The following is a 12460-nucleotide window of genomic DNA, read 5'->3' on the forward strand; positions in this document are numbered from 1 at the left end:
GGGCTGTGTATAAATTCCCTCCCTTTGCCCCTTCCCAGGCACAGGCAGCCTGGACACCAGCACAGCTCTCCGCCTCACCTCTGCCCCGTCTCTGACCGCTCCGGCAAACCTGTCAGGGCCAGAGTGAACCAGCGACAGCATGGGTAAGGAGGGGGTTCCAACAAGCCGTGTTGCTCACCCCTGGCCTGCTTCTGCTCTGCAGGGGGCAGGGAGGGCTAGACTTGGCTCCATGTCCTTAACCCTGCACCCCCACCTCCACTCCGTTCCCCTGCGCAGCCTAAGTGTCAGAGGAAGGAAGACAGCCCTCTGTCTGGGAGGGTGTTGCTGGGCTACAACCCAGCTCCCCTCTGCAGGAGCCTGGCCAGGGTGGCTTTTCACCACTGAGAAAATCAGGTGGGGAGAGGGGGACTCTTCGGGGGAGCCTCTGTGCTCTTGGCCATCACCAAAGGACACAGACGATCCTGGTTTCAGCCCTGGGCCCACTTCTGTCTCCAGCAGTAGAGATCCCACACCTTCGTGCTTGGGTCACTCCCTAGCTGTCCCACACACCCAGTCACTTTGGGAGGGAAGGCAGGGACCCCATCTGCTCCCTGGGGACCAGTTTCATCACCGCCTGCCCTCGGCAATCCCACAGTCCCCGTCTCCTTCCATGCGTGGTTTCTTGCATGTCAGGCTGAAGAGGATCTGGATTTGGTTGGGAGCGCTGGGGTCCTTGCCTCCCTGGAGCTGTCTCTTGCCCAGACTGGCAGAATTCCCATGAACCAGCCTGGCATTCAAAAGCAAACTAATGGGGCAGGTGTCTGGCACAACAGTTAGGACACCATTTGGGATGACCACATCCTGTTATCAGAGTGCCTGGTTCAAGTCCCAGCTCCTCTGTTTCCAACCCAGCTTCCTGCCAATGCAGACCCTGGGAGGCAGCAGGTGATGGTGCAAGTGTCTGGGTCCCTGCCACCCAAATGAGAGACCCAGGTTGAGTCCCTGGCTCTTGGCTTCAGGCTGGCCCAACGTAGGCTGTTGTGGGCACTTAGGAAGTGGAGCAGCAGATGGAAGATCTCTCTGTGTCTAGCTCTCTGTCTCTCTGCCTTTCAAATAAAATGGAAAAATATTAATATACAAAATTTACTCTCTTGGCAATTTTAAAGGGGGGGCAGGCAGAATTGTGATATAGTAGGCTAAGCCACTGCTTGTGACTGGCATCTCATAGCAGAGTGCCAGTTATAGTCCTGGCTACTCCACTTCCCATCCAGCTTCCGGCTAATGTGCCTGGGAAGACTGGGATAGAATTCCTGGCTCCTAGCACCTGGCTTCTGCCTGCTCCCTACCTGGCTTTTCCAGCCATTTAAGGAGTGAATCAGTGTATAGAAGAGCTCTCTCTCTGCTTCTCTGGCTATCAAATTAAAAAAAAAAAAAACCACCTGATCTTTCCCCACGTTCTTCTTAAGCCCAGAGATGCTCAGAGACCTGGCTTTAGACCCTTAATGCAGGGGTATTTCCCAGAAAGAGGAAAGATGCTCCCTGGGGCCTGAGTGGCATGGCCTGATCCTAAAGTGGCCGGAGGCAGGGGCTGGCAGGCAATGCTGTGGAGGGGGTGACGTCTCCTGGCACCTTCCCTTCTCTCCGAGTCTCTTTGGCGGTGTAGTTTTTGCATCTCTGTTTCGATACCTCGGAGTTTTCCTTCCCCTTCTGCGGCCAGCAACCTCCTTGCTGTCCCCCCAGCGCCGTGTGCCAAGCCTGACCCAGCTTGGTGGGGGAGCAGAATGACTCTCCTCAAGCTCTTCGGTCTGGACCTGCCCCCTTTCGCCAGCTGGCTCCCGGCACAAGCTCTGCAGGCATTCTCCCCCTCCCCGGCACAGCCCGTCCAGACTGTTCCACGCTTCCCTCTTATGAAAGTGCCTCTGCAGACCGGGACTTTGCCTGTGTTTATGTAACACTTCTAGAGTCTTTTGCTGGTTTCATTTACATACAAGTACTTCTGGATACATTGTTGTGACCTTGATCTCTAGGGCAGCAGGTAGCAGAGTCTAACCCCCTCTTTGTAGCGGAAGGGGACAAAGCAGGGAGAGCAGGTTCCAAAGCTGGAACTTGAAGCCAGGTTTTGCAGCTCTAAGCTATGCCGCTGCTGCCTCTCAGCTTCCCAAGTCACAGACTGCTATGAACGGGGTCCCAGGCGCTGGGGCAGCTTCCACGCTGGCCGCTGGCCACCCCTGGCTCCTCACTGCCTCCCCCACTCCCCGCTGTCCTGGTGGTGCCCAGACAGGCACAGCACAGGGCAGAAGGTGGCGCCCAATCCTGTTGAATTCCACTCCAGGATTTCTTTCCGCCTGCAGCTCCCTGGCTGCTTCCCGGTGGCACTTTCTCCCTTGTGAATATCCAGGCCTTGGTGGAGCCCCAGCCGCCACTGGGCTCCCGCACAGCTGTGTGGCCTCTCTTGCCAGACATCAGGGACTGCGTGGCCGCTCCCTACAGCTCCCTGGACCTCCAGGCTTTGCAGAGTTGGGCCAAATACTGTCCTGAACCCCTGCAGGAAGTGGGGCCCACCCACAGCCTCTGAAACTGGCCTTAGGATGTGCAGCTGCCATCAGCTCCCCCCTAGCCTGGAACTCCAGCCCCCTGTCCCCTGTCTGGGTGACCAACCCTTGGTTATGCAACCGCAAGCTGCAGCCCACACCGCACCAGGAGAGCAGGGCACCAGGAGAGCAGGAGTGGCCAGGCCCCTGGCATGGATCCATTTGGTGAAAGGGGTGGGGCAGGTTCCCTGTTGCGCTATTCTTACCATGCTCCCCTCCCCATTTCACAGAGACTGAGGCCTGGGGCTTAAGTAAGTCCCCACCTTCCCACAGCTCTTCAGCCTCGGACTGCAGTTGGAACCCCAGTGGGGGTCATAACCACTGCACTTCAAGGCCTCTCCTGCCCCGCCCCACCCCCTCCCCAGCTGTCCGCCTAGGTCACCTCTGTGCAGCTCCTCCTGCCACACCCTCACACTCAGGGCTCTGAAGGGGTGGGCTGTCAGGTGAGTGTTGCAGGATGGGGGGGTTTCAGCCTCCAGAAGCTGCTCCCTCCCACCCGTCCCATTGTCTCTGCAGCCACAAAGTGTGTGAAGTGTGGACCCGGCTACTCCACCCCTCTGGAAGCCATGAAAGGTATCTGTTCATTATCCGGGGGCCTGAGTCCCCTCTGCTGATCCATGGGAGGTGGGGTTAGGGGACCTCAGCCCTGGCCTCTACCTTCTGCCCCTGCCTCCTGGGCACAGTCCACGCTGCCACTGTTCTTCCCCACTCACCATGCCCACTGCCTGCTTCCACCCTCCAGGACCACGGGAGGAGATCATCTACCTTCCCTGTATTTACCGAAACACCGGCATTGAGGCCCCGGATTATCTGGCCACCGTGGATGTTAACCCCAGGTCCCCTCAGTATTGCCAGGTGAGGCAAGGCTTGGGCACCGGTGCACCCCGAGACTCCCGTCTGGCCCTGGCACGGCACTTTCCCAGCTCCATCCTTCTTTGCCTTCTCTGGGTATGGTTGTGCAGGCTGTTCACTGCACAAGGGCAGCCTATGCTGTGCTGCCAGCCAAAATGGGCCTCCAAGAGCTCACGGAGGAGCAGCCTGGGCAAGCCCCGCCCCCTGTCCTCCACCCCAGGTCATCCACCGGCTGCCCATGCCCTACCTGAAGGATGAGCTGCATCACTCCGGCTGGAACACCTGCAGCAGCTGCTTCGGTGACAGCACCAAGTCGCGCAACATGCTGGTGCTCCCGTGTCTCATCTCCTCCCGCGTCTATGTGGTGGACGTGGCCTCGGAGCCCCGCGCCCCGAAGCTGCACAAGGCACGTCGTCTGCCCTCCCCCAACTGCAGACCCTGGGCAGCTTATAGGTGGGAAACACACACACACACACACACCCAGGCTCAACTGCTGCCGCACCTGCCCCTGACGTAGCTCAAAAGCAGGGAAGGAGGTCAGACTCCGGAGGAGTTAGCTGGCCGTGCTGGGGTCACCACTGAGCACCACACACCCAAGGGTCAGGGCACAGCAAGAACAGGGAGGAAGCTTCCTGTTTTCTGAGAAGCAGAGAAAGCCACCCATCTCAGCACCCAGTTAGGAGCGCCAGGCTGCCCTGGGGCAGGAGCCTCCTGGTGCCAGACACTCACTCTGCTGCCTACCGGACAATGGCATGGCACAGCCCCAACAAGCTTAAGGTGTCCGTGGGCGGAGCGCCGGCAGGACGGAGCTGGGCGGAGTCCGTGCTTTCCTCCTGGGGACTCTCCTGCCAGTCTCTGTTTCCCTTGATGTTCTTTAGACATAACCAGACTGAATCTCCCCCTGGGAGGGTTGGGTCCATGTTTTGAAGGACAAGAGGACAGGTCAGCAGATAAGACAGTGTCGTGGTGGGGAGTGAAAGAGCCTGGTGCACTGTTCCCCACCTGTCCCCAGGTCATCGAGGCCAAGGAGATCCAAGACAAGTGCGGCCTGAGCTACCTGCACACCAGCCACTGCCTGGCCAGCGGGGAGGTCATGATCAGCACCCTGGGAGACCCTAAGGGCAATGGCAAAGGTACCCAGCAGCACTGCTGCTCATGGGAACGTCGGTGGCTGTGACACATGGGAAGCATTTGTCAGGCCACGCCTGGGGAGGGATGGAATGACCTCCCAGGGAGAACCAGCCGCTAGCTCCACTGCGATACTGAATACGTTAGCAGTGGCTTTGGTTGCTTTAATGATGTCTTTGTGGGGAATGCACACAGACGTGGCCCCCAAAAATACAAGCACTGAACAGCAACCTTTGTGACTTCAGGAGTCAATCTAACAGTCCCTGCTGTTCTTAAACTTCCTATTTGCCAGTTCATTTAGGCAAGATCAGAATTGACATCCGCAAAACATCCACCGTGTGCCAGATACAAGCTGTGAGATAGGTGCCGTTGTGAGCCTGGTTGGCAGATAAGAAAGCCGAGGCACAGATTGGTTAAGAAACTTACCCAAGGCTATGCGGCTAATAAATCACAGAGCTGGAACTCAAACAGCACAACCTGGCCCTGAAATTTATGTCCTATTCATCGTTCCGTGCTGCCTCTCAGAGTCCTGGCTGCGATACCAGGCCCCTCCATCCAGGGCAGGTGTTGTGGTACAGCAGGTTAGGCCACCGCTCAGGACTTCCACATCCCACACCCAAGTACCTGGTTCAAGTCCTGTCTGTTCCGCATTTCCGACCCAGCTTCTTGCTGACATGCCTGGGAGGCAGTGTGTGATCATGGCCCAAGTACTTGGGTTCCTGCATGCAATCCTGGCTTTGGCTTGGCCTAGTCTTGGCTGTTGCAGGCATTTAGGAAGTGAGCTAGTAGATGGGTGATCTCAACCTCTCTCTCTCTCCTCTCTCTCTCACCACTTTTCAAATAAATATTTTTTTAAAAAAAAAAGGCCAGCCCTCTTCCATCTAAGAGCAGCTAAGGTTTCTGTGCCGGAGCCCATCTGACAGCTTTGGCTGAGAGATGGGGGGAGTGTGACATTCCTAGACTTAGTAAGGCTTGGAAAGAGACATCTGGTTGTATTTGCAAAGATGTATCAAGATGTTACAACATAGTAAGGATGCAATATGTTGGCACTGGTGTTGAATTACAAATAAACATAAATTTTCTGCATCATTAAAACAAAGCAGTGAGAGGAATGGAACTTAGACCCTGGGGAGGATCCTCCTCCAACTGTGGGGGCAGGGGTGAAGTCTGTGGGAAGTAGAGGCACAGGAGTCAGAGCCCCCGCCTCCCCCTTGGATGTGTGGATTTGGGGCACTGGCAAATGTAGCAGGAGGAGGGGGTCAGGTGCAGCTTCCAGCCTCCCAGGCATGCCTGGGGAGAAGCATGGCCGGGAGAATGAGCCTCACACCCTGCTTCCTTCCCTACCCAGGGGGGTTCGTGCTTCTGGACGGGGAGACTTTTGAGGTGAAGGGGACGTGGCAGCGGCCTGGGGGCGAGGCGCCCCTGGGCTACGACTTCTGGTACCAGCCCAGGCACAATGTCATGATCAGCACCGAGTGGGCGGCTCCCAACGTCTTAAGAGATGGCTTCAACCCTGCTGACGTGGAAGCCGGTGAGAGACCCCAAAGGGGCAGGCAGCGGCCTCAGGCCAACACCCCTCTGCTTTCTGCTCCCAAACCCCACACCAAATCTTCCCCCTGCTTTACTTCCCTCTTGTGGCCCCCAGGTTGGGTGTTCTGAGGGTCCCTCCCACCCCCTCACCCCCACTCTAGTGAGTGGCTGGCCTGCCCTGATCCTGAGCCCACCCTCCTGTCCCACCCCCACCACAGGGCTCTATGGGAGCAATCTACACATTTGGGACTGGCAGCGCCGCGAGCTGGTGCAGACCCTGCCCATGAAAGACGGGCTCATCCCCCTGGAGATCCGCTTCCTGCATGACCCGGCAGCTTCCCAGGGCTTCGTGGGCTGTACCCTCAGCTCCACCATCCAGCGCTTCTACAAGAACGAGGTACTGCATGCCATGGGCTCCCCTCCCGGCAGCCTTGGCAGCACCCCTGCCCAGGCATCTACTCCCGGCTCCACCAGCCCAGGCTTCTCCAAGAATGCAACAGAATGCAGGCCCAAGCCCCACGTGTGCCCCCGCAGTGCCAGGCTCCTTCTCACCTGTCTTAGGAAATGCGCTGTAACTGAATGGCAGACTGGGGAACTGATAAAGAACAGAGGGTTTTTTAGCTCATGGTTCTGGAGGCTGGGGGTTCCCGGATCAAGGGGCCTCATCTGGGTGAGGGTCTTCTTGCTGGTGGGGACCCTGCAGAGTCCCAAGCAGTGCAGGGCATCACGTGGCAAGAGGAGACACACCAAAGACAGACCCACTCTCCAGACAACCCATGAACCCCTGAACCCATGAATGCCTCCCCGGCCCCATGAATGGAGGGCACGGCTTTCTGACCCAATCGCCTCTTCCAGGCCCCGCCTGGCCCCGCCTTTTAACCCCTTACAATGGGGCTTAAATAGCACACCTGAAGCCTAACTGGTCCTGTGTATTCACTCAGTCATTCACAAGCTACTTAGTGAGTTTCTGTTAGGTGTCCTGGGCTGGGAGCCGGGAATGCAGTAAGGAAGCAGACACAGCCCTGCCCTGGGGACTTGCATGGAGGCAGGCCCTAGCCCAAGAAGGCCCTGGGGAGACCTAGTTCAGACCCTCAGCCCCCGGCACTGACAGGCTCTCCTCTGCGCCTTCCACTCCCCAATGTAGGCAGGCTGTTGGTCAGTGGAGAAGGTGATCCAGGTGCCACCCAAGAAAGTGAAGAACTGGTTACTGCCCGAAATGCCAGGTGAGTGCCGACGGGAAGGTGGGGATTGCAAAGTTCATTCCTGGCCTGAGAGTAAGAGTCCTTAAAGTGTCTGAACCAGGCTGAGCACTTGGGCTAGCCAATAAGACACCCGCATCCCTCGTCAGAGGATCTGAGTTCAAGACCTGGCTCCAGCTCCAGATTCCAGCTTCCTGCCAGTGCAGACCCTGGGAGGCAGCAGGTGATGGCCCAGGAATCAGAATGACTGAGTTTCCGGTTCCCACAGCCCAGCCCCAGGCCACTGCAGGCATTTGGGGGGGTGAATAAATGAGTGGTAGCTCTGTCTCTCTGCCTCTCAAATAAGTAAAGAAATAAATTTTCAATTTTTGATGAAAGCCCCTCAAGTAGGCATTGGGCGCAGCAGGCGTTGGGCACCACATCCCGTACCAGAGCATCTGGCTTAAGTCCTGGCTCTGCTCGGGATTCCAGCTTCCTGCTCAGGTGCACCCTGGGAGGCAGCAGGTGATGGCGCCAGGACATGGGTCCCTGCCACTCACGTGGGAGACCTGGATTTCATTCCAGGCTCCTGGCTTGGGGCTGGCCCAGCCTCAGCTGTCGTTAGCATTTGGGGAGTGAACCAGAGGATGGAAAATCATTCCCTGTGTATCTCTGTCACTTTGCCTTTCAAATGAATAAAATATAAGTAAGTTTAAAAAAATTTTTAAAAAGCCCCTGAACCCTTCCGCTCCCAGGCCTGATCACCGACATCCTGCTGTCCCTGGATGACCGCTTCCTCTACTTCAGCAACTGGCTGCACGGGGACCTGCGGCAGTATGACATCAGTAACCCGCAGAAGCCCCGCCTCGTGGGCCAGGTGCGGGCCCCTGCAGAGAGGGGACAGCAGGAAGGACTCTAGCAAGTCCCGGGGGTGGGGTAGAGGGGGTGAGGTAGCTGGGGGATGCTAAAGGAGGTGAGGAAGAAGCAAAAATGTGGGTGGGGGTGGTGCGGGCCCAGCACTGTGGGGAGCCTTGGCTGGACCTGGGGAACGCGTCTGCACGGCTACTTCTCCTGCATCGTCCACTCCTCCCACCCCTGTCCTCCCCACCCAGATCTTCCTCGGGGGCAGCATCGTGAAGGGAGGCCCCGTGCAAGTGCTGGAGGACCAGGAGCTCAGATGCCAGCCGGAGCCCCTGGTGGTCAAGGTGAGGAGTCCTCACTCCCCAACCCACAGGCCCCCTCAGATGCCTGCTCAAAGATGCAGGGGGTGGGGGGGACATCTCAGCATGCACTTGGGATTTGGGTGGTGCCCACGATACCTCATAGGACCTGTGTGCCACCCTGGGGTCTGACGTCTGCTCTTCCCAGGGAAAACGGGTGGCTGGAGGCCCACAGATGATCCAGCTTAGCCTGGACGGGAAGCGTCTCTACGTCACCACATCGCTGTACAGTGCCTGGGACAAGCAGTTTTACCCTGATCTCATCAGGTGAGAAGCAGACAACCCACTGATCCTCCTCTCCCAGCACAGTCATACAGCTGCCTGAAGACTCCCCAGGGACCTGGCGTGGCCCCTGCAGACCCCACACCTCCTCCTCCTCCCTCACGCCAGCTTGGGGAAAAAGCCGCACACCTCTGACATCTCCCTCACCCCTTTCCTCTTCCCCACCAGGGAAGGCTCCGTGATGCTGCAGGTTGATGTAGACACTGAAAAGGGAGGGCTGAAGCTGAACCCCAACTTCCTGGTGGACTTTGGGAAAGAGCCCCACGGCCCAGCCCTGGCCCATGAGCTCCGCTACCCCGGGGGTGACTGCAGCTCCGACATCTGGATCTGAAGCCCACTCCCCCATCGCCCCTAACCCACATTCGGAACCCTCACCTCAAAGGGACCTGGCTTCACTCTCCTCGCTCTTGACCCCCGGCCCCTGGCAGCTTGTCCCACCAAAGCCAAACCAAGACTGTAGGAGCGTTGAGCGGTGTCTCCATTTACGGCCCACTTGCTGCTTTTGCTCACTTTCGCTGTTTTTACAAGTGCTCTTGCAATCACCAAGAAATAAACTGGTGAACCTCTTGCTCAGACTGCCTTGCCTTTGGGAGCTTGGGGCCTGTGACTCCCTGGGGAGGAGGAATGCAGGGGTGGGGTAACAGGTGACTGGTTCACACCAGTGATTCCAACAGGAGCCCGCCATGCCCAGTACAAGGTGATTGTCACAAGGACACCTGGGGGGACACAGTGTCAATTGCTCTAAGCTTTTTTCTTTTCTTAAAAAAAAAATTTATTTATTTGAAAGGCACAGTTACCAAGAGAGGAGGGAGAGGCGGGGGGGTGGGGGAAGTTCTATGCACTGCTTCACTCCCCAAATGGCAGCAATGGCCGGAGCTGGACTGATCCAAAGCCAGGAGCCAGGAGCTTCTTCCTGGTCTCCCATGAGGGTGCAGGGGCCCAAGGACTTGGGCCATCTTCTACTGCTTTCCCAGGCCATAGCAGAGAGCTGGATCAGAAGTGGAGCACATGAGAACCAGTGCCCATATGGGATGCCAGCTCCGCAGGTGGCAGCTCCTGATCTCTCTCTCCACCCCCCTCCCCGTTTGTATGTGTGTGTGATTTTGCCTTTCAAGTAAATAAAATGTTAAAAAAAAAGTCATACTGTGATATCACCACACACTATTAGACTGGCTAGAATGAAGAGTAGTGAGAATGTGAAAGGGTGAGAATGCAGAGAAATCAATCACTCAGCCACTGCTGGTGGGAATGCAACACGGAACAACCGCTCTGAAAACTCACCTGATGGTTGTTTGTTAACCCAAACGTTCACTTCCCTATGACCCAATAATTGCTCTTGTTGTACCTGAGCAAGTGCAAACAGAGGAGCCCCACACATGGATAAAACCTGATGGCCCTTTGTTGCTGGCAGTGGAGAGTTGGCTCCTGCTCTAAAGAACTCTGGCCCCGAAGCCCAAAGCAACCGGGTTTATAAAGGCAAAAACCACAAAATTGGGAGGGGAATACAGGGTTGCTAGGATCGGGGGGAACACATGGTTACCGGGGTCAAGCTGTTGAAACTAATATCAATCATAATCTTGACAATACCAGTTACAATCTTAACAATTCCACTTATAATCTTGACATTAATCCAGGTATTAGCTTAAATCATATGTAGGACATAGACAAATTACATTTTCATCATGAACCCAGGAGCAGCCTATCCACTTCCAAGCTTGAGCAATCGTGCTAGGGGGTTTCTATGCTCTGCCAAGTGTGGTGCAGGTTGCCAGGTGTGATGTAGTGGACGGCTATTGTCCGGGTGTTTTATATCATAGCTTCAGTCCAGAGTCTCACAGGGGGTGAGGGGGCAGTGCTTTCTCAAGATGGAGTCTCAGGTGCTCCAAAATGGAGTCCCTACTGTCAAGGTGTTATTTCATTCCCCGCTTTGTGTTTTGACAATAATCGAATCCTTGATTCAGCCACATGGTATGGATCAGGAAGTGTAGAGCAGAGGAATAGGTATGCATATGCATGAGTTTAGCAGAAGCTATACTTGCCTAATGCGATTTAGTAACTGGTTAAGAATGCAGGCCCTGCAATCAGGACCGCCTCTTTAAGAGGTTCCACCCAGCTGTGTAACAGATCAATAGAAGGCTGGAGCTGGCTGAGGCTGGCGTCTGGGAAGCACTTAGCTCACCCAGAACCCAGGCTGCTGTGCTGAGGGCAGCAGTGCCCCACGCTGAGCCCAACTAGGACCAGAACCACCATGGGGCCTTCTGGTGAGAACTGGAAGGGGAGGTGCTAAGAGCTGGTGTTTGCTTTGGTGGACCAGCCCTCCTGTTGCTAGTTTTGGGTACAGAATATCACAGTGGGGAGAGTTGGGACCAGGTCTCAGAGTAAATCTTTTGTTCACAGCTTACAGCCTGTATGTACAAGACATTCTGTTAGAGCCTGAGGGGCCCACAGACACTGAGCCCAACCAGACAGCCTCAACCTCCCCCTCTTTTAATCCACACCCCACTATTGTAGAGATCCAGGCTGTCCATCTCATCCTGGCTGCTTCCTGCTGACAGGGGGTCGGTGTCCTGGGGGCCCCTTTGGGTGTGGAGTGGGAATGGCAGTCAAAGCAGGGTTCCAACAGGAGGCGGCCTCTCGAGGGGGCTGCAGTGTCAGCTTGCAGAAACTGTTTTAATCCAAGATTTTATGTGCATGGCCATCTAGAGTTGTACTGCTTTAAATCTGGAGAAAACAAATCTAACAAGCAGATTAAATACACAAGGTCTAAAACAAAGGACAAAGTCATTATTACAGGACCTATGAAAGGTGCTGTCCAAACCAAGAAGGAGGTTTTTTGTTTTGTTTTGTTTTGTTTTTAATTTAGAGGCAAACAAACTAACAGGAGAGACTTGATAATTATATGGGGTACTGGAAGAGACAACATAACGGAGGTGTGAACCTCCTTAGGGCAGGCTCCCTGTTGACTCCCATTGCCTAGCTGGCCTGGGAGCAGAGCCGGCCTGAATGGGAGGTCAGTATAGAACAGACAGGCTCTCTAAAAGCAAGCCTACAGCTCTGTCTGCAATGTTACTGACCCTAGGCTGTCCCCCTGATGGCAGTGGTCACGTTGGAAGCTGGGCAGAATGAAGGGCTTTTCAGGTTAGAGCCAACAAGACCTGCGGTTCTGACCCAGGAGTCCTTCGACTCCAGGGCAGTTCCATTTCTAGTGACCCAGCTTTGGGCTGGCAGAGCTGCCAGGGCATTTCAGAGGCTGGCTTCTGCCGTGACTGCTGTATGTCTGAAGCCCTGGCTTTTTACACTGAAAGCCAATGCCATTTAGGGTGGACTGGTCTGTTGGGTCTCCTTGAGGGCAGATCGCTGTGTACAGCTGTAATTAATTGGCCTGGCACCTGTCCTTACATTGCTCCTGTTGTCTAGCTCACTCCTCTTTTTCTGGTCCTTGTTAAAGTAGACCACAGAGGCCTTTAGGATGTTAGCCAAGGGGTGCTCGATCCCATCCCTAATCTTTGGTGGCCTGGGCTAGAAATGTGCTGTCACAGGCATGTATAAGATCAAACATGAAGACCACTTTACCTAACCCATTTTGAACCAATTAGTAAGACTTTGTATCTCTCCGTTAGTTTGGATTGAAAAGGGAGGTTTTGCCTGTTTACTGTATCCATGGCAAAATAAATCTAGCTGTTATACGTGGCCAGGCATG

General features: G+C 55.5%; 1 protein-coding gene across 2 annotated transcripts; it reads left to right on the forward strand.

The window, feature by feature from the left end:
- Positions 1–9328, forward strand: SELENBP1 (selenium binding protein 1). 2 transcript variants are annotated; one of them, XM_051858710.2, is made up of 13 exons: positions 38–143; positions 2801–3013; positions 3087–3143; positions 3313–3425; positions 3643–3828; positions 4435–4555; positions 5899–6081; positions 6299–6477; positions 7225–7303; positions 8014–8135; positions 8371–8463; positions 8627–8745; positions 8929–9328. In XM_051858710.2, the coding sequence occupies exons 3-13, from the start codon at positions 3137–3139 to the stop codon at positions 9089–9091; spliced, it is 1365 nt and encodes a 454-aa protein (XP_051714670.1). In that variant the 5' UTR covers positions 38–143; positions 2801–3013; positions 3087–3136; the 3' UTR covers positions 9092–9328. The 2 variants fall into 2 exon arrangements, with proteins under 2 accessions (XP_008262672.1, XP_051714670.1); XM_008264450.4 differs by lacking the exon at positions 2801–3013 and having other exon boundaries at positions 1–143.
- The last annotated feature ends 3132 nt before the right edge of the window (positions 9329–12460 follow it).

The sequence above is a fragment of the Oryctolagus cuniculus genome, chromosome 7, assembly GCF_964237555.1.
Source record: "Oryctolagus cuniculus chromosome 7, mOryCun1.1, whole genome shotgun sequence".
NCBI classification, from domain to species: domain Eukaryota; kingdom Metazoa; phylum Chordata; class Mammalia; order Lagomorpha; family Leporidae; genus Oryctolagus; species Oryctolagus cuniculus.